This window comes from Oryctolagus cuniculus, chromosome 17, assembly GCF_964237555.1.
Source record: "Oryctolagus cuniculus chromosome 17, mOryCun1.1, whole genome shotgun sequence".
NCBI classification, from domain to species: domain Eukaryota; kingdom Metazoa; phylum Chordata; class Mammalia; order Lagomorpha; family Leporidae; genus Oryctolagus; species Oryctolagus cuniculus.
The window spans coordinates 63,609,980-63,636,149 of NC_091448.1; the positions used below are offsets into that span (position 1 = coordinate 63,609,980).

The 26,170-nt window shown below is 46.9% G+C and overlaps 2 protein-coding genes across 2 annotated transcripts in view; both read left to right on the top strand.

Moving 5' to 3' along the window:
* The window catches only part of LOC127486089 (dynein regulatory complex subunit 3), a 76,440-nt gene that overhangs the window by 22,916 nt on the left and 27,354 nt on the right, over nucleotides 1-26,170 (top strand). The window contains exons 5-7 of the mRNA XM_070061605.1: nucleotides 21,901-22,011; nucleotides 25,010-25,174; nucleotides 26,032-26,148. Of these exons, the coding sequence (XP_069917706.1) occupies nucleotides 21,901-22,011; nucleotides 25,010-25,174; nucleotides 26,032-26,148 (393 nt within the window). The remainder of the gene's footprint in view (nucleotides 1-21,900; nucleotides 22,012-25,009; nucleotides 25,175-26,031; nucleotides 26,149-26,170) is intronic.
* LOC138846270 (zinc finger protein 585A-like) overlaps nucleotides 1-26,170 on the top strand; it is a 216,848-nt gene that overhangs the window by 10,259 nt on the left and 180,419 nt on the right.

Genomic DNA, 26,170 nt, shown 5'->3' on the forward strand with positions numbered 1-26,170 from the left:
ATGCAATTTTAATTTAGAACTAGAGTGAAAAGTTTAGAATACAGTGAGAGTGGACATGAGTTTTAAGTACTCTTTTTCTTTCTTTTTTTTTGTGTGTGTACATTTTTTTTAACTTTTATTTAATGAATATAAATTTCCAAAGTATGACTTATGGATTACAATGGCTTCCCCCCCAATAACGTCCCTCCCACCCACAACCCTCCCCTTTCCCACTCCCTCTCCCCTTCCATTCACATCAAGATTCATTTTCGATTCTCTTTATATACTGAAGATCAGTTTAGCATACATTAAGTAAAGATTTCAACAGTTTGCTCCCACACAGAAACATAAAGTGAAAAATAATAGATGATTTTTTAAATGATGATGAAATCAGATCAGACCTATTGTCATGTTTAATCCCAGTGACAGTCAAGTTGGGAATTGATAATTTCTTTTTTTTTTTTTTTGCAGACAATTTCAGCATAAAATTTATTGGTGACAACTTGCTACACAGCAATGTGCAACAATTGTCAAAAAGTTCATGGCAAATGATTATGAAAATAGAAGTGCCGATTTCCATTTGCTTTTGCACTAAAATAAAGTTTTTAATTCCATTTACCATAGATTTTTTTTGTGTGTGTGTGTTTTTTTTAACTTTTATTTAATGAATATAAGTTTCCAAAGTACGAATGATGGATTACTATGGCTTCCCCCCCATACCGTCCCTCCCACCCATAACCCTCCCCTTTCCCACTCCCTCTCCCCTTCCATTCACATCAAGATTCATTTTCGATTATCTTAATATACAGAAGATCAGCTTAGTATACATTAAGTAAGGATTTCAACAGTTTGCTCCCACACAGAAACATAAAGTGAAAAATAATAGATGATTTTTTTTAATGATGATGAAATCAGATCAGACCTATTGTCATGTTTAATCCCAGTGAGAGTCAAGTTGGGAGTTGATAGTTTCTTTTTTTTTTTTTTTTTTTTTTTTTTTTTTTTTTTTTTTTTACAGAGGATCAGTTTAGTATGCATTAAGTAAAGATTTCAACAGTTTGCACCCCCATAGAAACACAAAGTGAAATATATTGTTTGAGTACTCATTATAGCATTAAATCTCAATGTACAGCACATTAAGTACAGAGATCCTACATGAGGAGTAAGTGCACAGTGACTCCTGTTGTTGACTTTACCAATTGACACTCCTGTCTATGGCATCAGTAATCTCCCTATGCTCCAGTCATGAGTTTCCAAGGCTATGGAAGCCCTCTGAGTTCTCCGATTCTTATCTTGTTAAGACAAGGTCATAGTCAAAGTGGAGGTTCTCTCCTCCCTTCAGAGAAAGGTACCTCCTTCTTTGAAGACCTGTTCTTTCCACTGAGATCTCACTCACAGAGATCTTTTGCCAGAGTGTCTTTGCTTTCCATGCCTGAAATACTCTCATGGGCTTTTCAGCCAGATCCGAATGCCTTTAGGGCTGATTCTGAGGCCAGAGTGCTATTTAGGACATCTGCCATTCTATGAGTCTGCTGAGTATCTCACTTCCCATGTTGGATCACTCTCCCCTTTATTTATTCTATCGGTTAGTGTTACCAGGTACTAGACTTGCTTATGTGCTCCCTTTGACTCTTAGTCCTTTCATTATGATCAATTGTGAACTGAAATTGATCACTTGGACTAGTGAGATGGCATTGGTACATGCCACCTTGATGGGATTAAATTGGAGTCCCCTGGTATGTTTCTAACTCTACCATTTGGAGCAAGTCAGCTTGAGCATGTCCCAAATTATATATCTCTTCCCTCTCTTATTCCTACTCTTATGTTTAACAGGGATCACATTTCAGTTAAATTTCAACACTTAAGAATAACTGTGTATTAATTACAGAATTAAACCAGTCATATTAAGTAGAACAGACAAAAAAACTACTAAGAGGGATAATGTATTAAGTTGTTCATTAACAGTCAGGGCTATGCTGATCAAGTCACCGTTTCCCATAGTTATCTTCAGGTTTCTGAGGGATCTCCAGACTGACTTCCATAGTGGCTTGACCAGTTTGCATTCCCACCAACAGTGGGTTAGTGTCCCTTTTTCCCCACATCCTCGCCAGCATCTGTTGTTGGTAGATTTCTGCATGTGAGCCATTCTAACCGGGGTGAGGTGAAACCTCATTGTGGTTTTGATTTGCATTTCCCTGATTGCTAATGACCTTGAACATTTTTTCATGTGCCTGTTGGCCATTTGGATTTCCTCTTTTGAAAAATGTCTATTGAGGTCCTTGGCCCATCTCTTAATTGGGTTGTTGGTTTTGTTTTTGTGGAGTTTCTTGATCTCTTTGTAGATTCTGGTTATTAACCCTTTATCTGTTGCATAGTTTGCAAATATTTTTTCCCATTCTGACGGTTGTCTCTTCACTCTCCTGACTGTTTCTTTTGCAGTACAGAAACTTCTCAATTTGATGCAATCCCAATAGTTGATTTTGGCTTTGACTGCCTGTGCCTCCCGGGTCTTTTCCAGAAACTCTTTGCCTGTGCCAATATCTTGAAGGGTTTCTCCAATGTTCTCTAGTAACTTGATGGTGTCAGGTCGTAGATTTAGGTCTTTAATCCATGTTGAGTGGATTTTTGTGTAAGGTGTAAGGTAGGGGTCTTGCTTCATGATTCTGCACGTGGAAATCCAATTTTCCCAGCACCATTTATTGAATAGACTGTCCTTGCTCCAGGAATTAGTTTTAGATCCTTGATCAAATATAAGTTGGCTGTAGATGTTTGGGTTGATTTCTGGTATTTCAATTCTGTTCCATTGGTCTATCCATCTGTTTCTGTACCAGTACCATGCTGTTTTGATTACAACTGCCCTGTAGTATGTCCTGAAATCTGGTATTGTGATGCCTCCGGCTTTGTTTTTGTTGTACACGATTGCTTTAGCTATTCGAGGTCTCTTGTGCCTCCATATAAATTTCAGCACCAATTTTTCCAGATCTGAGAAGAAGGTCTTCGGTATCTTGATTGGTATTGCATTGAATTTATAAATTGCTTTTGGGAGAATGGACATTTTGATGATACAATCCATGAGCATGGAAGATTTTTCCATTTCTTGGTATCCTCTTCTATTTCTTTCTTTAAGGTTTTGTAATTTTCATCGTAGAGATCTTTAACGTCCTTGGTTAAGTTTATTCCAAGGTATTTGATTGTTTTTGTAGCTATTGTGAATGGGATTGATCTTAGAAGTTCTTCCTCAGCCATGGCATTGTCTGTGTATACAAAGGCTGTTGATTTTTGTGCATTGATTTTATACCCTGCTACTTTGCCAAACTCTTCTATGAGTTCCAATAGTCTCTTAGTAGAGTTCTTTGGGTCCCCTAAATAAAGAATCATGTCATCTGCAAAGAGGGATAGTTTGAGTTCTTCCTTCCCAATTTGTATCCCTTTAATTTCTTTTTCTTGCCTAATAGCTCTGGCTAGAACCTCCAGAACTATATTGAATAGCAGTGGTGAGAGTGGGCATCCCTGTCTGGTACCAGATCTCAGTGGAAATGCTTCCAACTTTTCCCCATTCAATAGGATGTTGGCTGTGGGTTTCTCATAGATTGCTTTGATTGTATTGAGGAATGTTCCTTCCAAACCCAGTTTGCTTAGAGTTTTCATCATGAAAGGGTGTTGTATTTTATCAAATGCTTTCTCGGCATCTATTGAGATAATCATATGGTTTTTCTTCTGCAGTCTGTTAATGTGGTGTATCACATTGATTGTCTTGCGCACATTAAACCATCCCTGCATACCAGGGATAAATCCCACTTGGTCTGGGTGGATGATCTTTCTGATGTGTTGTTGCATTCTATTGGCGAGAATTTTATTGAGGATTTTTGCATCTATGTTCATCAGGGATATTGGTCTGTAATTCTCTTTCAGTGCTGCATCTTTTTCTGGCTTAGGAATTAAGGTGATGCTGGCTTCATAGAAAGAATTTGGGAGGATTCCCTCTTCTTCGATTGTTCTGAATAGTTTGAGAAGAATTGGAGTTAGTTCTTCTTTAAATGTCTGGTAGAATTCAGCAGTGAATCCATCTGGTCCTGGGCTTTTCTTTGTTGGGAGGGCCTTTATTACTGTTTCAATTTCTGTCTCAGTTATGGGTCTGTTTAGGTTTTCGATATCTTCCTGGTTCAATTTAGGTAGGTTGCATGTGTCCAGGAATCTATCCATTTCTGATAGGTTTCCCTGTTTGCTGGCATACAAGTCCTTGTAGTAATTTCTGATGATTCTTTTTATTTCTGTGGTGTCTGTTGTTATTTTTCCTTTTTCATCTCTGATTTTATTGATTTGGGTCTTTTCTCTTCTTTTTTTAGTTAGTTGGGCCAATGGGGTGTCAATTTTGTTTATTTTTTCAAAAAACCAGCTCCTCGTTTGGCTGATTTTTGGAATGTTTTTCTTGATTCAATCCTGTTGATTTCTTCTCTGATTTTAATTATTTCTCTTCTCCTACTAGATTTGGGTCTGGTTTGCTGTAGGTTTTCTAGATCCTTGAGGTGAATAGAAAGCTCATCTATTTGGTGCCTTTCCAATTTCTTGATGTAGGCACCTATTGATATAAACTTTCCTCTTAACACTGCTTTTGCTGCGTCCCATAAGTTTTGGTATGTTGTGCTGTTATCCTCATTTACTTCCAGAAAGTTTTTGATTTCTCTTTTGATTTCTTCTATGACCCATTGTTCATTCAGGAGCATGTTGTTCAATCTCCATGTTTTTGCATATGCTCTAGGCATTCCTGAGTTGTTCATTTCCAACTTCATTCCTTTGTGGTCTGAGAAGCTGCATGGTATGATTCTAATTCTTTTGAATTTGCTGAGACTTGCTTTATGGCCTAGTATGTGGTCAATCCTAGAGAAGGTTCCATGTACTGCTGAGAAGAATGTAAAATCTTTAGCTGTAGGATTGAAAGTTCTGTATATATCTGTTAGATCCATTTGGGCTATAGTGTCGTTTAAATCTGCTGTATCCTTGTTGATCTTCTGTCCTATTGATCTGTCTATTTCTGAGAGTGGAGTATTGAAGTCCCCCAGTACTATTGTATTGGGGTCTAAGTCTCCCTTTAAGTCCGTTAACAAATCTTTTAGATAAACCGGTGCCCTGTAGTTAGGTGCATATACATTGATAATTGTTATATCTTCCTGTTGAATTGATCCCTTAATCATTATGTAGTGTCCCTCTTTGTCTCTCTTAATGGTTTTTGTGGTAAAGTTTATGGTGTCTGATATTAAGATGGCTACGCCTGCTCTTTTTTCATTTCTGTTGGCATGGTATATCTTTTTCCAGCCTTTCACTTTCAGTCTGTATGGATCTTTGTTGGAAAGATGTGTTTCTTGTAAGCAGCAAATAGATGGGTTTTGTTCCTTAACCCAATCAGCCAAACGGTGTCTTTTAACTGGACAGTTCAGGCCATTCACGTTCAATGTGACTAATGATAAGTGGTAACTTTGCCCTGCCATTTGCCAAAGATAAGTTCTAATATATGCTTTGAATTCCCTGTGATCTTTTGCTGTGAGCTTTCCTTCCTTGGTTTCCTTCCTTTACCTTCTTTCATATTGATGACCGTGTTTCTTTCTGTGTGTAACACATCTTTAAGCATCTTTTGCAGGGCTGGACGAGTGGCGACAAATTCCTTCCATTTCTGTTTGTTATGAAAAGTCTTTATTTCACCGTCATTCACAAATGATAGCTTTGCAGGATATAATATTCTGGGCTGGCAGTTTTTCTCTCTTAGTACCTGGGCTATATCTCGCCATTCCCTCCTAGCTTGTAGAGTTTCTGATGAGAAGTCAGCTGTGAGTCTGATTGGAGATCCTCTGAGAGTAATCTGACGTTTCTCTCTTGCACATTTTAGGATCTTTTCTTTATGTTTCACTGTGGAGAGTTTAATTACAACGTGTCGTGGTGAGGATCTCTTTTGGTCGTGTTTATTAGGGGTTCTGTGAGCTTCCTGTACTAGGATTTCTCTGTCCTTCTCCAAACCTGGGAAGTTTTCTGCTAATATCTCACTAAAAAGGCCTTCTAATCCTTTCTCCCTCTCCATGCCTTCAGGAACTCCTAGAACCCGAATGTTGGGTTTTTTAATAGTATCCTGAAGATTCCCCACAATATGTTTTAGATTTCTAATTTCCTCGTCTTTTCTTTGGTCTGACTGTATCCTTTCCTGTTCTCTGTCTTCTAAGTCTGATATTCTCTCTTCTGCTTCTCCCATTCTGTTTGTAAGGCTCTCTATTGTGTTTTTCATTTGATCTATTGAATTCTTCACTTCAGTCACTATCCCAGTTTCCTGTTGTACTAGTTGTTTCGTTTCATTTTGATTCCTCCTTAATATTTCATTTTCACGAGAGAGATTTTCTATCTTGTCCATTAAGGATTTCTGTAGTTCAAGAATTTGTTTTTGAGAACTTCTTAATGTTCTTATCAATTTTTTGAGATCTGCTTCTTGCATTTCTTCTATGTCATCATCCTCATAATCTTGAATTGGGGTGTCTTTTTCATTTGAGGGCTTCATGGTGACTTCCTTGTTTTTATTACCTTGGTTTTTGCGTTTGTTATTTGTCATATTGGAGATATTTGGTTTCTTCACTGTGGTGCTTTTTCTTGTTATACTATGACTCTAGATTAAGTGGACTATCTGTTTTTGATGGAGCCTTAGGGCTTGAGATGGGTGTGGCCTGAGAGCTCTGTTTGGTGTGCCAAAGGTGACACTCCCAGGTTGGGCGTGGTAAACCTCTCTCTCTCTCTCTTTTTTTTTTGATTCAAAAGGGAAGTTATTCTGCACAGCTGAACGAAGTTGGAGGTAGTTAGCAGGCAAATGATATACCCACAGGAGCCAGAGATCAGAAGCTCTTTCCCAAGGACCACACAGGGAATCTGTTCGGCCCTCGGAGTGGGCTCAAATTCTCCTTCAGTCTCCCACGGGGTTGCCAAAGTTACAGAATTGTAGCGTCTCTGGAGAGTGCTCACGTGAATTCCGTGAGTTCTCTCCCCCACCGTCTCTTTTTTCACAGTCTCAGTTCAGTAGCACCACAAATTTACTAGGTCCTAATCTCCTGTTAATTCGCCCCGCCCAGAGTCAGGTTTTTCTGCTAGGCTCAGGGCCGGTGCAGACCTGAGGTCGCTCTGCTTATGACGTATGTCCAAGATGGCGCCTGCTCTTTGTCTTGCTCGCCCTTGAGAGGTGAGCGGAGAGAGAGAAACCCGTGTCTGTACCAGTCACCTTTTTTTTTTCCCTCTCTCTCTCTTCCAGTTAACTTGGTGAAGTCCCCCCCCCCGGGGGTCGTTCCCTCTAGTCTCCTCTCTCCGCTTGCCTGCCGGTGTCTCGGGTTATTGAGGTTCGGCTCACCTCGCGTTCCAGCGCTGGTGTGTCGAGTCTGCCGCTGGTGTCCCGAACTGTGGGCTCCCACGCTCTCCACGCAGGTCTGCTCCCCTTCCAGCGCCGATGTGTGGACTCGGAGCCCTGGACGTCCCAAGTCTCCCCGCTGTTGCACTCCCCTTCGAGCACTTGCACGCAGACCCTGCAGGTTGCACAGCTCAGTCCCGCGGCTCGGCTTCCGCTGCTCGGTCCTGCGGCTCGGCTTTCGCGCGCGGTGGGCAACCTTGTTCTCCTAGTAGGTCCTCCGATTCATGCCCACTGGATCCAGAAGAGTTTCGTCTGCAATATTTTCCTGTTTCTTTTTTCTGAGGCTACCGTAACTCCCCTTCTATTAAACTAAATTTTCCCGGACTATCGGTGCGCGCCCTCACTATTCCGCCATCTTGGCTCCGCCCCCCAATTTCTTTTTTTTTTTAACAGAAGATCAGTTTAGTATGCATTAAGTAAAGATTTCAACAGTTTGCACCCCCATAGAAACACAAAGTGAAATATATTGTTTGAGTACTCATTATAGCATTAAATCTCAATGTACAGCACATTAAGTACAGATATCCTACATGAGGAGTAAGTGCACAGTGACTCCTGTTGTTGACTTTACCAATTGACACTCCTGTCTATGGCATCAGTAATCTCCCTATGCTCCAGTCATGAGTTTCCAAGGCTATGGAAGCCCTCTGAGTTCTCCGATTCTTATCTTGTTAAGACAAGGTCATAGTCAAAGTGGAGGTTCTCTCCTCCCTTCAGAGAAAGGTACCTCCTTCTTTGAAGACCTGTTCTTTCCACTGGGATCTCACTCACAGAGATCTTTCATTTAGGTTTTGTTTTTTGCTTTGTTTTTTGCTTTCTTTCTTTCTTTTCTTTTCTTTTTCTTTCTTTCTTTTTTTTTTTTTTTTTTTTTTTTTTGCCAGAGTGTCTTGGCTTTCCATGCCTGAAATACTCTCATGGGCTTTTCAGCCAGATCCGAATGCCTTTAGGGCTGATTCTGAGGCCAGAGTGCTGTTTAGCAGGACATCTACCATTCTATGAGTCTGCTGAGTATCTCGCTTCCCATGTTGGATCACTCTCCCCTTTATTCTATCGGTTAGTGTTAGCAGGCACTAGACTTGTTTATGTGCTCCCTTTGACTCTTAGTCCTTTCATTATGATCAATTGTGAACTGAAATTGATCACTTGGACTAGTGAGATGGCATTGGTACATGCCACCTTGATGGGATTGAATTGGAGTCCCCTGGTATGTTTCTAACTCTACCATTTGGGGCAAGTCAGCTTGAGCATGTCCCAAATTATACATCTCTTCCCTCTCTTATTCCCACTCTTATGTTTAACAGGGATCACATTTCATTAAATTTCAACACTTAAGAATAACTGTGTATTAATTACAGAATTAAACCAGTCATATTAAGTAGAACAGACAAAAAAAACTACTAAGAGGGATAATGTATTAAGTTGTTCATTAACAGTCAGGGCTATGCTGATCAAGTCACCGTTTCTCATAGTGTCCATTTCACTTCAACAGGTTTCCTTTTAGGTGCTCAGTCAGTTGTCACCAATCAGGGAGAACATATGGTATTTGTCTCTTTGGGACTGGCTTATTTCACTCAGCATGATGTGTTCCAGATTCCTCCATTTTGTTGCAAATGACTGGATTTTGTTGTTTCTTACTGCGGTATAGTATTCTAAAGAGTACATATCCCATAATTTCTTTATCCAGTCTACCGTTGATGGGCATTTAGGTTGGTTCCAGGTCTTGGCTATTGTGAATTGTGCTGCAATAAACATTAGGGTGCAGACCGCTGTTTTGTTTGCCAATTTAAATTCCTTTGGGTAAACTCCAAGGAGTGGGATGGCTGGGTGGAACGGTAGGGCTATATTCAGGTTTCTGAGGAATCTCCAGACTGACTTCCATAGTGGCTTGACCAGATTGCATTCCCACCAACAGTGGGTTAGTGTCCCTTTTTCCCCACATCCTCGCCAGCATCTGTTGTTGGTAGATTTCTGCATGTGAGCCATTCTAACCGGGGCGAGGTGAAACCTCATTGTGCTTTTGATTTGCATTTCCCTGATTGCTAGTGACCTTGAACATTTTTTCATGTGCCTGTTGGCCATTTGGATGTCCTCTTTTGAAAAATGTCTATTGAGGTCCTTGGCCCATCTCTTAAGTGGGTTGTTGGTTTTGTTTTTGTGGAGTTTCTTGATCTCTATGTAGATTCTGGTTATTAACCCTTTATCTGTTGCATAGTTTGCAAATATTTTTTCCCATTTTGTCGGTTGTCTCTTCACTCTCCTGACTGTTTCTTTTGCAGTACAGAAACTTTTCAATTTGATGCAATCCCAATAGTTGATTTTGGCTTTGACTGCCTGTGCCTCCCGGGTCTTTTCCGGAGATTCTTTGCCTGTGCCAATATCTTGAAGGGTTTCTCCAATGTTCTCTAATAACTTGATGGTGTCAGGTCGTAGATTTAGGTCCTTCAGTCTCCCACTGGGTTGCCAAAGTTATGGAATTGTAGCGTCTCTGGAGAGTACTCACATGAATTCCGTGAGTTCTCTCCCCCACCGTCTCTTTTTTCACAGTCTCAGTTCAGTAGCACCACAAATTTACTAGGTCCTAATCTCCTGTTAATTCGCCCCATCCAGAGTCAGGTTTTTCTGCTAGGCTCAGGGCCGGTGCAGACCTGAGGTTGCTCTGCTTATGATGTATGTCCAAGATGGCGCCTGCTCTTTGTCTTGATTGCCCTTGAGAGGTGAGCAGAGAGAAACCCGTGTCCGTACCAGTCACCTTTTTTTTCTCTCTCTCTCTCTTCCAGTTAGCCTGGTGAACTTTCCCCCCAGGGGTCTTTCCCTCTAGTCTCCTCTCTCCGCTTGCCTGCCGGTGTCTTGGGCTATTGAGGTTCAGCTCACCTCGCGTTCCAGCGCTGGTGTGTTGAGTCTGCCGCTGGTGTCCCGAACTGTGGGCTCCCACGCTCTCCACGCAGGTCCACTGTGAATCACGCATTCCGGAAGAGTTTCTTCTGCTATTTCCTCCCCTACTCTTCCTTGAACCTGCAGTATCTCCACTTTTATTAAACTGTCTCTCCCCGGACTATCAGTGTGCTCCCTTCCTATTCCGCCATCTTGCCTCCTCCCTATCCAACTGAATCTTTTTAAAACCCTTGGAATATGAAACTTGAGTTCTCATTTCTTACATGTAAAACACATCAGATATTCCATGAAGTACATGCCTTGACCAATCCCTGTAACTAATAGCTCAATGAAGATTCAATCTTCCTAAGTGTCTTCTAATAACATTCTTACGTTTTCTGAGAGTCAAGATATGAATTTACACTCAGGCTATGTAAACTAAACAGGACTTCAGCAGGGAACAGAAATTACACATCAAGTATACACATACCGAAAAGTAAACAGTACAAAGAGATGAACTTTACTGTAATTATTTCTAGAAAGAGAAAATTATCAGCATGTCTATTTCTCAAGGGGGGAAGAGAGGGAAGGAGTAAGGAGAGGTCAGGGCAAAGGGGCCATGGAGAGAGGGGACAGTTAGTTCTCTGAAGGCACTTAGCTCACTGGCCAGGCACAGGATAAGAGGTCAGCAAATGACCATGTATGGTACATCCGTACGTTGGAGTGAGTCCTCTATAAGGACATAAACAGTATGGTCAGAACCAAGAAAAACACATCAGGTATCATTAAGGCCACGGTAGGTTTGTTTGGAAGATCTACTGGAATCAAATCATTTTACCAGTGGACCTCAGAATACCGGAGTCATGTAAAGTACAGAAAACTGATATCTAAACTATAAAGTGATTTGCCTGTCATTACAACATAAGGACTGCCATGACAGAGATGATCTCCTTAATAAAACTTAATAAAAAACTCACAATTCAACTGTGCTGCTCAGTAACTTGCAGCAAGTTCTTTTGAGCAGAAACACATAAAGTCATTTAAGAATAATTACTGCTAGCGATTTGGACTGTACATTAAGAGCTCTGTGTTGTGGAAAGAAGCAGCCATCAAAGAAGGATGTACTTTTCTCTGACAGGAGGAGAGAACTTCCACTTTGCTCATGGTCTTGTCTAGATACTAATGGGGACTGTGGATTCAAATGCCTTCCACAGCCTCGGCAGCTCATGGCAAGAGTCTTGGGTGGTCACTGACATCATACATAAGAATGTATGACAACAGGAGTCACTGTGCACTAACTTCCCATGCAGGACCTCTGTCCTCACTGAGTTGTATTAGGAGAGTTAACTGTAAAACTTGTTCTCAAATAGTTTTTTTAAAATATTGTGTGTATGTGAGTGTGCAAATTGTTACAATCTTTGCATAATATAGAGTTGGTCTTCTGTGTATAAAGTTAACCAAAAACAAATCTTAATGGAGAATAGGACTGGGAATGGGAGAGAGAGGAGGTGCAGTGGAAGTGGGGGTGGGAAGGCAGGTATGGTGAGAACAATCACTATATTCCTGAAGTTGTACTTATGAAATTTGTACTTACTAAATAAAAGTTTTTTAAAAAAAGTTCTGTGTTTTAGTTACAAATACTATAAATAGTGGTAAATGATATATAAATGTAAAATTCTAATATATTTAAGATATATACACATTTATTAAATATTCCACATAAAATACTGCATTATATATATATATCTTTTTCATTATCTTTTGCAGATAATTTGATTCTATAGAAATTAACTGAATTCCAGTTAGAATGGTTATGTGGTGAAATTTAACCTAAATCTTAAGACTACATTTGCAAATCAAAGATAGGTTTCTGGGGCTTGGCATTGTGGCAGAGTGGGTTAAGCAGCCCTGTGCAATGCCAGCAAACCACCTGGGCATCGGTTCCAGTCCTGGTTGCTCCACCTCTGATTCAGCTCCCTTCTATTGTGCCTGGGAGAGCAGTGGAAGGTGGCTCAAGTCTATGTGCCCCTGCACCCTTGTGAGAGACCCAGAGTGCCGGGCTCCTGGCTATGACCTGGCCTAGCCCCCACCCATGTGGCCATTAGGAGAACAAACAAGCGAATATACAATCTCTTCATCTTTGTCTCTCTGAAACTCTGCCTTTGAATTAACCAAATTTTTTTAAAGATATATTTATTTATTTAAAAGTCAGAGTTACACAGAGAGAGGAGAAGAAGAAAGAGAGAGAGAGGTCTTCCATCCGATGGTTCACTCCCCAATCGGCTCCAACAGCCAGAGCTGTGCCAATCTGAAGCCAGGAGCTTCTTCCGGGTCTCCCACAGGGGTGCAGGAGCTCAAAGACTTGGGCCATCTTCCATTGCATTTCCAGGCCACAGCAAAGAGCTGGATGGGAAGTGGAACAGCTGGGTCTTGAACTGGTGCCCATGTGGGATGCCAGTGCTTCAGGCCAGTGCGTTAATCTGCTGCGCCACAGTGCCTGCCCCAAATAAATATTTTTTTAAATAGGTTCTTATAAAATTCTCAAAGTCAGATTTGAACAAAGGGTACTTCCTAAGCTGGGGCTCTGCTTACACACTGACTTGTAGCAGAAAAGGTATTGGCATTCCCGCCAGCACAGGCAGCACTGGGAGGAGGAAGCGTGCAAGCTGAGAGCAGGAACCTCGAGGTCGACAGCAGTGGAGATGTATGACGACAAGATTCGTTAAGGTCACCACTGTTCTTGCACTGCAGAAGCCCACATGCCCAGGTTAACACAAAGGATTTCCAAAAGAGGAACATGATTAACTCACAGTGATTTCAGGGGTAACACAGTCAAGCGACTATTACTGATAGACTCAATAAACTACAACTCGATCCACACCACTGACCAAACGCACGGAAATTTCTTAATAGACGCATGCCTCTCACATGCTCACAAGGGACAAGAAAGAACAAATTGTGAAGGGCGTTCTTAGCCTTTCAGACTTGGTTGCTCTGACATGCAAACCACAGCCTCATCATGGAGCCTCTCCCTTCAGCATACAAAGCATGTGCCTGGGGTTATCCATAGTCCTCCTTTCCTTTTCTTCAACTGTCTCCTACGGCTATTAAGCCTTTGACACAAGACAAAAAAGATCTATTTGTATAACAAAATCAACTCTTGATTTCCCCATCTTCTAAAGATTAAAAATTTGCAGATGCTGGAGGATGAAGGAGAGTTGGCAAACTCCTTTTTCTAGTTAGTACTTCTCTAACTTTATGGATGCCACCTGAGGCTTCAGAGTGGGGTTCAAGATACCCACACAGGAAGGGGTGTCCAAAAAGCTTATGAAGATGCATATTATGAACAAAACGGTGCATGGACTCCCAAGGCGTCTCGCACCCAAGTAAGCTTATCTTTTCCTTTCATTTGCCCACAAACCATCGAAAGCCCTCCCTTGCCCAAGGACTTCCTGTTTAGGCAGGTACTGGTATTTGTTCCTTTGTTTTATCTCATTAGAGCGAGAAAGGCCAAGCTGTGTCCTCTGTGACACTGGCCTGGGTCTCCTGGCCCCTCCTTCCCGGTGCTCTCCTCAGCCTGATGGTGATGCCTCAGGGAGGCGGCCTGGGAAACCATCCGCTGAACTGTCATTCGGAAGTGGTTTACCTGGGTGATGCCTCCAACTATCACTCCCCATCAACTCCCCCCACACACTCCACCTTCCTCTCAATGTTTCTGTGTGTGGTAAATACAGGGGAAAGTGGACGTTTGATCCTGTGGAACAAGGAACCCTATTCTCCGTCTCCACCTGTGCTTGCTTAGGTTAACACAGGACCAACCAGATTAAAAACAGAAACAAAACTGGGAAGATCTCCCTGTTGGCCTGAGTGCAAGAATGCACAACGCATTACCGGCACAGGATAGGTCCTGGAAGGTGCTGAGAATGGCCACAGTGTCTGTTCCTGAAATGCATTCCTGCCCAGAAGCCTGGGGGACAGCAAGTGACCGTTCCCCCCACTCCTGCAGGTCACCCTGTGATATGCTGCATTCCGTTCACATTCTACAGTCAGCACCCACATTCTATCAGGCCCTCCAGACTTCACCCCCTTTAAAGATAACACAAGGTTCTGCAGGTTGGGCAAATAAAAACACTCAAGAAAGTATACGTAACAGCTCCACCTACGACCATTAATGGTACAACGAAGTCCCTTCTCTTGGTTAGAGATGCAGCTTGTCCCACAAATGACAGCAGTGGGATGTACACAGTCTAAAACAGAAGAGCGAGAGGTGCAGCATTGCGAGCTCAGCTCAGTGGCTGGGCTCCGCGTGGGAGCACCTGCCACACACCGTCAGGAATGCCTAAGCAACGAACAATCTCACAGCATTACTTACCATCCCTTGATGTAGTCAAGCAAAGAAACTTCCGTTTCTACCAAGAAGGAGCGTAACATTACCTGGAAAAGAAACCCAGAATTAGCTCTAGCAGAACTAACTGTAACCCCGAAGGACATTTTTCCCCTAAAGGACACAGAGAAAACCCTACTTCCTAGCGTTTGGAAAAAGCACTAAATATATGATAGTTTATTAAAATCTGCTAGGACTGACTGCTCTTACGTTGAAAATTAGCAGAAGAGACTGGACCAGAAAAGAAGAAAAAATTAACTCCTTTCTATGACCAGTTTTCTCGCTTTGAAGAACAGCTTGAAAATTATCTAAGAGGACACTGTGCTCCTTCTGATTTTAGATCAAAGGGGAGATGAAAGGGCGCTGGAAAATGGTTCAAACTGAAAACCCAGAGTCAGTGAGCCACCCTGCAGAGGGAGGGGCCCGGCGCTTCTGACTCGGCTCTGTGCACGATCATCTACCCTGCGGGTGTCCTGCCTCTCGGGAATCCTTACACAAGAACGCAGAGAAAACTCAGATTTTGCCTCTCCAAAGGAAAGTTAATCTCAGGGGGAAAATTTCAGTATTTTATTACTCAATAAGAAGATTTCTTTTTTTTTAACACAATTTTCAGATACATTCATCTTTGCACCCTACTGCACTGATTTAGCACAGCATCCATTCCCACAGTTGTAACGCTTAATGCATTATCAACAAGCACCTTCACACCCGTAAAATAAATCTACTTAACAGTTAAGGGAAACATTAAGGGTATGGTCTTTCTACCTTTTTTAAAAAATTTTATTTGACAGATATAGTTAGACAGAGAGAGAGAGACAGAGAAAAAGGTCTTCCTTCCGTTGTTCACCCCCCACCACAATGGCAGCAACAGCCGGAGCTACGCTGATCTGAAGCCAGGAGTCAGGCGCTTCTTCCTGGTCTCCCATGTGGTGCAGGACCCAAGTACTTGGGCCATCCTCCATTGCCCTCCCAGGCCACAGCAGAGAGCTGGACTGGAAGAGGAGCAACCAGAACTAGAACCTGGTGCCCATATGGGATGCTTGCACCACAGGCAGAGGATTATCCAAGTGAGCCATGGCGCCGGCCCCAGGTCTTTCTAAATATGACTTGAACTTTTCCATGTCTGCCTGATTCTCTGTACTCTGACTCCACTGAAGAACACATGAGCTTCCCTCCAGGAACTCAGCCCACAGGAGGACCTGCAGGAAGCCAGGCCACCAGCCCCAGCGGGTGTGCTCCCCTGTGATCACTCCCTAGGCAGGCGACTCCTGTGTCATGTTCACAGTGCAATCCTACGTGAAACAAAGCCCCAGTCTTACTTGTTTCCAGCCTGATTTAAAATGTCCACTTGGGCTTTATTCATTAATTTTAATGTTTAATGGGTAACACAAAAATTGACTTACTGTTCCAGAATTCGTATACTTTTTCTTTTTTCCTTTCTTTTTGGGATTCACCACCTAAAAAAAAGATGAAACAATTCAAACCCGTTAGGTAATTTTGAAGACGGTAGTTTAATCGGCTGCCTTGGCGTCTGGTGCAGGTATTGCTTTACAAATGCTTTGAGGACTCCTGGCCAGTTATCTGGGCACTGCTTCTCTGCACACTTGCTGGGGAGACTCGGGAAAGAGAGCTTCGTTTGTCAGAGGTACTCTCCTCACTCACTTGATGCACTGAGTATCTTTTACCATCTGCTTCTTGGGAACAGGTTGTTAACATCCAAGGCCCACAATAATTATTATTACTTTCTAGAAAATTTAAAGTGATGCATATCTAAGAAATGTAGCTTGTTAGAATTAAATACCCTAATACAACAGATCACCCAACATGTGAGTATCTAAGAGGTTTACCAACCTATCAATTGCTTCATCATGTTAGTAATTTCCACGGAATGCCCATGCTACCTAGTAGGTAGTCTATTTTATTGACACAAGACTGATTTTTTTTTTTTTGACCATTGGTTTCGCGAAGAAGTATCAATGCAGTATCAATGCACTCCTACATTTGAACAAAATTGAAGGCACCAAGGAACAAGAGAGTGCCACCTGTCAATCTCACAGGATCAATAAAATACAGTAGTGCCTTAAGAGGCTCTGCCAGCTCTTCTCAATCCACAGCATGGGGACAGCACTTGACCGGGAAAGAAAGATGAAAGACTTTATGAGTAAGTACTATTTGAGCCAGAATTTATTAACGTAAACCAGGGTTCCAATAAAAATGAAATGAACAAAGACAGCAGTCTAGAAAGGGTTTGACTGAAACAGAGGTCACAGACAAACAGATTCAAAATGAGTCTGAAAAAGTGAGCGGGAGCCATGTTGAGGAGATCCTAAATATCAGAGCGCAGGGTTGGGACGCTCTTCAACTGAGGTTTCAACCAGAGCACGGTCTACTCAGTCGACAGCACAGAGATCCACGTAGAGAAACTGGAGACAACAGTCAGGATTCTATTTCTAACCACCTCTGAAGAGGTAACGAGGCACTGGATAAAGCAGTGCCAGGAAGCCTGGCTCCCAAGGAGAACTCAGAAAACAGATTAAACTGGATTAGGACCACCACTACAGAGGGCCTATGTCAGCTGTACTTCATATGTCTGCCTCTCCCATTACACACTGACATTTTCTAGTCATCTTTGTATCCCCAGAGGGATACACAAAATATGGACTATGGAAGACATTTAGTAATTTTTACAAGTGTACAAATTAGTGTGTGGAATACTTAGTGCAGTAAGAAGGTGGTAGGTGAAGGAGACTCCTTCACTTTTAACTTAAAAGAGGCCAATTTTAATGTCCACTCGGCAGAGAAAGGTTATTATTCTTGATGAAACACTAATAATAATATTTTCCTTTGACCTCCACAAGTATTAAATTATAGGAACACAGCAATACCACAGCTCAAGGATGAACAGTGCTAAACTACGCCAGGTGTCCCAACACATGCTTGCTGATCAACTAGTGGAGTGTTTTAAGGCAGAAGTAACTACTGTGGACTTGCTTTAATAAATGGATTTTTTTAAGATTTATTTATTTCAAAGGCAGAGACATACAAAGTGAGGAAGAGACGGAAAAAGAGATCTCTTCACTAGTTCGTTCCCTAAGCCAGGAGCCAGGAACTCCATCCTGGTCTCCCATATGGGAAGTGGGCCCAAGTACTTGAGCCATCCTCTACTGCATTCCAGGCCCATTAGCAGGGAAGTGGATCAGAAGATCAGCAGGGACTTCACTGGCATTCCAAATAAGGGCGCCAGAGGTGTCACAAGCAGCAGCTCAATCCAGGGCCACACTGCAGGCCCCAGCATGATTTCTTATTGACTGTGCATGGCCTTGTCACTCCCTCTAGTTTGCACGTGAATGAGAGCGAAGGCACTCTGCAGATCACAGGCCACTGTGCAGTGCCACTGATCACAACTGAAGCACATTCTCTTTTCTTATTAGGGAAGTTTTGGTGGGCAAGTTGGTAGGAAGACAAAATATAAAAGATGAAGCTTAAAAAATTAACATATCCATACTTAATTTTTAAAGTTTCACATGCAAAAATTCAAAATCACTCCAGATTTAAAAGGCCTTGGGACTTGAAGAGAAATAATATCATTTAGTCTAAGAAACAAGTTGGCTAAAGGAATTTAAATATTCTTAAAATCATATATTGTTGCTAAGTTAACCTGTGGCACTTATCCTTATCCTTTGCAAAATCCATATTTTTAAGACATAGAGTTACTGGAAGTGATTAAAATAAAATGCTTCTCACCTCGTATACATTGAATTGGGACTGCCCTCTAGAAAGTTCCCGGTAGCTTGTTGTAAATTCTCCAATGATATCGTGACTAAAAAGGAAAAAAGTATACATTAAGTCTAGTGATCGTGGAAAAAGCTTGCTATTATTATGCATGTAATAATTAGTAACTCTAAGAGATGGATATATCATTGTCCTCTAATTCAAAATCATGTATATACAAGTCTTATTTTTATTAATATTCAGATGTGTAGTCCACCAAAATTCATTTTTACATAGGTATATTAGTATAAGATCTGCAATCTCAAAAATATTATTTGTTATTAAAATAATTATTTAATAGGATGAAAATTGGAGACACTCCAATTTACTCATCAATGAAGTAATCAAAAATATACAGAAATCTTCAAACTTTCCTGTGGCTGGGGGTAATAAGACACCACTACAGAAAGAAATGACATGCTAGCGTGTCTAACAGTCACCAATCTGCTCTTTAATGACAGCAATTAACAAGTGTTTTGCTAGCACCAACCTGGTAATTCTAAACGTCATCACTACTTCTCGGGGGCCTTCTCAGTTTAGTGAGGAGGGGAAAGAAATGAGTAACATGGGTGAGTTCTCACTGAGGCTGACCCACGCTTGCACAAAATAAACGTTCAGCACTCAGCCGCAGGGAGAGGACTTCTATTCTACTCTGGAGTCAACGTAATGCCCAATACTATGCTGAACACACAATGCTCTCTCCCTTTCTGTCTCTCTCTCTCCCCGAGGCTGGCAGGGTGGAAGAGGGCGCCCCACCACCCCCCGGCACCCCGCCCCACCACGACCCCCTCTACAGCTCGGCTGAGTCGCCTCGCCAAGAGCGAGTCTTGCAACCCGGGGCATTTTCTGGGAGACGCCCAGTCTGAGGGCTGCTGGAACTGACGGGGAGGGACAGGCGTCCGGGACGGCCGGGTGAGCGGGTCCTGGCGGGGTGGGGGGCAGGGCCGCGAGGCTGGCAGGGTGGAAGCGGGCGCTCAGCGTAGCACCACCTCGAGGGGACAGGGAGGGCCGGCCCGGATGGCTAGGGCCGCTGGAAGTCTCGCAAGAGTACGAGCTGGGCCCCAGGGGCGCCTCCTGGCAGGGCATCCCGCTGCCCAGCGGAGGCCTGGCGACCAGGATGCCGGACCCGTCCCGTGAGCTGGCCCCGCTGCCCGGCCCAGGCGCGACGCCAACAGATGCTGCGGGGCTGGAGGCGGGCGACCCTCAGCCGGTAGCGGCCCGCGCGGTCCGCACCAGCCTCGACAGCCGCCGCCGTCGCCCACCCCGGCGCTCGCCGCTCGCCGCTCCAGGGCCTTACCGAGGCACTGCCCCACCGGCGTGCTGAACGGATTCCCCAGCAGGAACTCCATCTTGCACGGAAAGCGCGGCGGCGGACGGGGCGTCCAGTCTGCCCGCCCGGGTCTCCGCCGTCCCCAGCCGCGGTCCCCACCTGACTGACACTTGCCCCCGCCCCACCCTCAGGAACGCCGAGCCCCGGGCCCTTGACCACGCCCCCTTGTCGCGTCTCTATTGGGCAACGCCTACACAGCCCTCATCCGATTGGCCTTCGCCTCTACCTCAGTGAAGCTCCCACCCACCCCGCGGCGTCCGATTGGCCGGAGAGCGAGCTAGGTCGCTGGAGTCCCCGTCAGGCGTAGCGGCACCTCCCCTGGCCCGCCTCCGAAAGAGAGGCTTTGTGTGTTGATTCGTCCATATATCGGTCAAGCTAGAGAATCCTTAGTATTATTGGATAAAAGACGAGTCAATCACTTAAATAGGGCCAGGGAGAGGAGGTGGATCTACGAAGATCCCCGCCCACAGAAAGTGCTGATTGGGTAAACGTTTGTTTTCTCTAAGCCTGGTTGGTGTGGTAGGATTTCCCCGCCCCGAGAACTGATCACGTGATGCGTCCACTTTCACCCAGGATGTCTACCTCTTAACTTCCCCTTAGCGACCAAGCGGCGGCGCTTGGTTCCCTAGCAACCGGGGGACGCTGTTGCTGCGCAGACCCAGCCCAGAAGCCGGCGCCTGAGAGGAGAGGAGAGGAGACCCGGGGCGGACAGTGGGGAGAGAGGTCGGTCCACTAGTGTGCTCCCCAGATAACCTCAAAAGCCCAGGTCTCCCGCGTGGGCGGTGGGGCCGCGAGCACCTGAGCTGGCACCCGCCCCTTCCCAGGTGTGCATTGTTAGCAGGAAGCGGGAGCCAGGAGCTCCCGGGACTCGAACCCCGGCACCCCAGCACGAGACGTGGGTGCCCCAGCGGTGTCCTAAGGGCTGCCGAATCCCACGCCCACCTCTGCGAAGTGAGCTCACGGCTCCTGGGCCAGCCACCTCACGCTGGCTTCAGCCGGCCACATCACTTAGTCTTGGGCTTTCTTTGGGTGAGGAAGGAGAGGGTAAGGGCGCAGGGCCAGAAAAGATTTTTTTTTATTTTTTTATTTTTTTTTTTTTAATTTTTTTTTTTGACAGGCAGAGTGGACAGTGAGAGAGAGAGACAGAGAGAAAGGTCTTCCTTTGCCGTTGGTTCACCCTCCAATGGCCGCCGCGGCCAGCGCGCTGCGGCTGGCGCACCGCGCTGATCCGATGCCAGGAGCCAGGAGCCAGGTGCTTCTCCTGGTCTCCCATGGGGTTCAGGGCCCAAGCACCTGGGCCATCCTCCACTGCACTCCCTGGCCACAGCAGAGAGCTGGCCTGGAAGAGGGGCAACCGGGACAGAATCCGGCGCCCCTGCCGGGACTAGAACCCGGTGTGCCGGCGCCGCTAGGCGGAGGATTAGCCTAGTGAGCCGCGGCGCCGGCTAGATTTTTTTTTTAAAGATTTATTTTATTTCTTTGAAAGACAGAGTTAGAGGTAGAGCCAGAGAGAGGTCTCCCCTTCACTGGCCCACTCCCCAAATGACCACAACAGCCAGAGCTGCACCAATCCGAAGCCAGGAGCCAGGAGCTTCTTCCAGGTCTCCCACGCGGGTGCAGGGGCCCAAGGACTTGGGCCAGTTTCCACTGCTGAACCAGGCCGTAGCAGAGAGCTGGATTAGAAGAGGAGCAGCCGGGACTAGAACTGGCGTCCATATGAGATGCTGGCACATCAGGCCAGGGCATTAACCCGCTGCGCCACAGCGCCAGCCCCTTAAACCTTTCCATACACGGTGTGCTTGCTCTCCTGTCTGCTGATCATTCCTCCAGGTTCCGGCTGTCATCGTCAACCTCTGCACGTCCGTGTGATCATTCTCCCTTGGCTTTGGCTGGGAATGCAGGGTCGTCCCTGTTAGTTACTCCGCTGTGTGACCTTGGCCAAGTACCTTCTTCCCCTCCACCGCGTATCTGAACCCTGTGCCGTGTCCCGGCCTGCAGAGCTGGCGTGTAATTCAATAGTGCGTGTGCGCAGAGTCCACGCAAACCCTGTTAGTGGCTGCTCCCCTCCTTAGTAATTCATGGGCACTGGGAACTGTGCGTCGCAGAGCCGATTGGCCCACGGTTCCTGTTTCCCAGGAAACTGCTGCACCTGCTTCCCGGCGAAGAGGCTCTTCAGGTCGCAGCGGCGTCAGACTCGAAGCTGCTGTCTCTGCCGCCTAACTCTGGGCTCACTGACGCCACTGACAGGCAAGTCGGCAGGGACCTGGCCTGGGTGGGGAATTACTGACTGTATCCCCACAGCACAGGGCTGTTTGGGCCTCATCCCTGACCCGGGACAGCTGTGAGAAACCTTGTGCACGGTGGCAGTGAGAGTGTCTGGAACCCTGGGTACAGCTGAGCCATGCTTAGGAAGATGGGTCCATTTCTTACCTGGAAACTGGGGTTCGTCCTATGTGTAAATCGAGTCCCCAGGGAGCTCTCAAGTGTGACCCCCACCTCGGTCGTCACCAACCTCACTCCTCTTGGAGTTCTCAGTACTGTAGCTGGAATGTGCTTCTTAGAATTATTAAAGTCCAGGGGCCGGCGCTGTGGCGCAGCGGGTTAATGCCCTAGCCTGCAGTGCTGGCATCCCATATGGGTGCTGGTTCGAGACCCAGCTGCTCCACTTCCGATCCAGCTCCCTGCTAATGGCCTGGGGAAGCAGGGGCCAAGTGCTTGGGCCCCTGAACCCACGTGGGAGACCCGTAAGAAGCTCCTGGCTCCTGGCTTCAGATCAGTGCAGCTCCAGCCATTACAACCATTTAGGGAATGAACCAGCAGATGGAAGACACCTCTCTCTCTCTCTCTCTCTCTCTCTGTCTGCAACTCTGCCTCTGAAATAAATAAATCTTAAAAAAATAATAATTATTAAAGTCTGGGCATGGGTGGCTTAACCAGGGCCCAGGGTAAGTAGCCACCCCTGGCTCCTGACTCCAGCCCCGCATCAATGCAGACCCTGGAGGCAACAGGGGAGGGCTCGAGCGCTTGGGTTCCTGCCACCCACGTGGGAGATCCAGATGGAGTTTTTAGCTCTTCTGGCTTTGGCCTCAGCACAGCTCAGCCCAGCCCTCACCATCACAGGCATGTGACGGCTGTGCTGCTTCCGTGGGCAGAAGGTGGGATAGCAGTGGCACGTGTGGCCAGGGCCAGGTTGGGAGTGGAAGGTGCATACCTGCGTCAGGTGCATCCAGGCGGGGGGCGAGGAGGAAGAATCGGTGAGGATGCCCCCTGTCCCACCTCACAGGGCCTGTATTTGATTTCCAGCTCTGCTTCCCCACTCCAGCTTCCTGCTGGCCCACACCCCAGAAGCAGGAGTGATGGCGCGAGTGGTTGAGTCCCTGCTGCTGGTGCGGGAGACCTGGATGGAGTTTAGGGCTCTTAGCTTCACCCTCTCACCCTGCCCACCCCTCCACTGGGAGCACCTGCTTGCACTCGCGTCCCCCTCCCTGCCCTGCCCCCTCTGTCTCTGTTTCTGCTTGTCAAAAACAATTTTTTTAAGATTTATTTATTTATTTGAAAGGCAGAGTTAGAGAGAGAGAGAAAGAAAGAGAGGTCTTCCATCCATTGGTTCATTCCCCAGTTGGCCGCAACAGCCAGGGCTGTGCTGATCTGAAGCCAGGAGCCAGGAGCTTCTTCCGGGTCTCCCACGCAGGTACAGGAGCCCAGGCACTTGGGCCATCTTCCACTGCTTTCCCAGGCCACAGCAGAGAGCTGGATCAGAAGTGGAGCAGCCGGGACTCGAACCAGTGCCCATATGGGATGCTGGCACTGCAGGGGGCGGCTTTGCCTGCTATGCCACAGCGCCAACCCCCAAAAAGAAATGTAAGAGATCACAGAGACCTTAAGAGAAAGGGATGGGAAATGCCCACAGAAGGGGACACAGAACTCGCAAGGCCTGGACTCGGGCGCGTTAGGGACTGAAAAGCCAGCAGGAGGAAGACAGTGTCTGTCTGTGTCAGTCTGTCTGTCCTGTGTGTACCCCCCAGCCCCCATCTTCCTCTCTCTGCCTCTGTGTCTGTTCCTCCTGTTCTTGGCTTCGCCCTGTGCCCGGCCAGGCCAGCTGTGGGGTCCCCACCTCTGCTGAGCACCCTCATTCCCGGTCCTGAGTCTCAGGAGGCAGGGACACAAGTGGGCAGCTTGGGTCAGTGCCTCACCGAGCACTGGACCTGCAGGGGACAAGGCAACTGCCAGCCGGCAACTTGACCGGGGCTGCCAATGGTTGGCACCAAGAGACCTGGACGGGGAGGCCTGGCACCAGGCCACAGCCCAGTGGGACCAGCTGTAGCTGTGGGGCCGAGAGATGGACCCCGGCAGGTGGCCCAGGTGCTTGCCAGGAGCACCCAGAGCTCCCTGGGGACACATGTATGGACCCTGAGGGGCAGCCCTCCGAGTTAAGACGCCGTCACAGGACCTGGCGTTGTGGGTTAAGCCGCCGCTTGTAACGCCCACATCTCATATTGGAGCGCTGGTTCAAGTCCTGGCTGCTCCACTTCCCATCCAGCTCCCTGCTAATGCGCCTGAGAAACAACAGACGCTTGGGAGACCCGGATGGAGTCCAGACTCCTGGCTTTGCCCTGGCCCAGCGCTGGCTGTTGTGGCCATTTGGGAAGTGAACCAGCAGATGGAGGATCTCTCTCTTCCTCCCTCTCTCCTCCCCCCTCCCCTCCTTCTCTCTCTGTCCTTCTTTTCAAAGAAAGAAATCTTGGGTTAAAAAAAAAAAAAAAAAAAAAAAAAAAAAAAAAAAAAACAGGAAACAGAGAGAAACCGTAAGAGAAACCTCAGGGAGGGCCGGCGCTGTGGTGTAGCGGGTAACATGGCTGCCTGCAGTGCCTGCAGCCCTTAGGGGCACTGGTTTGAGACCCGGCTGCTCCTCTTCCAATCCAGCTCTCTGCTGTGGCCTGGGAAAGCAGTAGAAGATGGCCCAAGTGCTTGGATCCCTGCATGCCCATGGGAGACCCGGAAGAAGCTCCTGGCTCTCGACTGGCCCAGGTCTGACCATTGCAGCCATGTAGGGATTGAACCAGTGGATGGAAGACCTCTCTCTCTCTCTCTCTCTCTCTCTCTCTCGGTCTTTAACTGTGCCTCTCAAATAAATATTTAAAAAATAAAAGCAAGGGAGACCTCAGCAGTGCCTGTCCCCCGACGGAGGAGGGGTGCGGGGCCTCAGGAGGGCGGGGCCTCAGGAGGGCGTGGCGCTGTCTTGCAGGGAACATGAGCCGGCTGCACAACTCCATAGAGCCGCGCGTGATGGACGACGAGATGCTGAAGCTGGCCGTGAGCGAGCAGGGGCCTCGCGAGGAGGCCGGGCAGCTGGCCAAGCAGGAGGGCATCCTCTTCAAAGATGTCCTGACCCTGCAGCTGGACTTCCAGAGTGCGTGTCCATGTCCCCTGGTCCCCCCGCCCGGGGACGGGAGCAGCACCCTTGCCCCTCCCCCCCCCCTCCAGGAACCCACTGCGGGCTCCTGCACGGATGCGCTGAGGACGCCATACTTAGTGCCGTCGTCGTGTGGCTGTCCACAGCACCCCTGACCTGATTGAGAACAGAACAGATTAGAAACCCGTCCTGCTGCCAGTCTAAGCCCCGAGGGGACCCCACACTGGTGTGCAGCAGGGAGCTCCCAGCAGGTAGAAGCTAGGGGTCCTATGCAGCCGGCAGCTGGAGATAGGAAGCAGGGGCCCAGTAGCCTTGGTGGGGGGCGGGGGCGGGGGCGGGGTGGCTGAAGAAAGGGCAGGAAAGCAGGAGGGCGCAGGGCGCCTGAGGCCGAGAGGCAGCCCGTGGACGATGGGGCTGGGGACCAGGTGGATCCCTCCCGCCTCGCGTCCCCAGCGGTGGAATGGGCGCCTGCAGCTCCCGACGGGAGACAGCCCTGCCGGGCAGAGCGAGGGCATTTCGAGAGGAAGCGGGGAGAGCTTTGCGGGGATCCTGAACCCCCCGTGCTTTGTGCACCTGCTCTGATCCTCATCCCTGCTCCGTCTTGAGCCCTCCAGGCTGCCCAGGCGACCAGCCAGCAACAAGGAGGGAGCGGGATTCCCTGGTGGGCAAGACGGGGTGTGGTCCAGGCCGGCTTTAATTAAGAAGCCTGTGGCTGACCGCCCCTCCCCCGTCCTGGGTGCTCAGCCTTCGCCGCCAGGGCACCTAGCTTCTTCCTCCAGGGCAGGGCGAGAGAAGGTGAGGCGTCTCGGGGCCGGCCCAGAAGCCCACGCGCCCCTCTCCTCTGGTCTTTGCAGACATCCTGCACATTGACAACCTCTGGCAGTTCGAGAACCTGCGCAAGCTGCAGCTGGACAACAACATCATCGAGAGGATCGAGGGCCTGGAAAACCTCGTCCACCTGGTCTGGCTGGGTGAGGCCCCTTCTGCGCATGC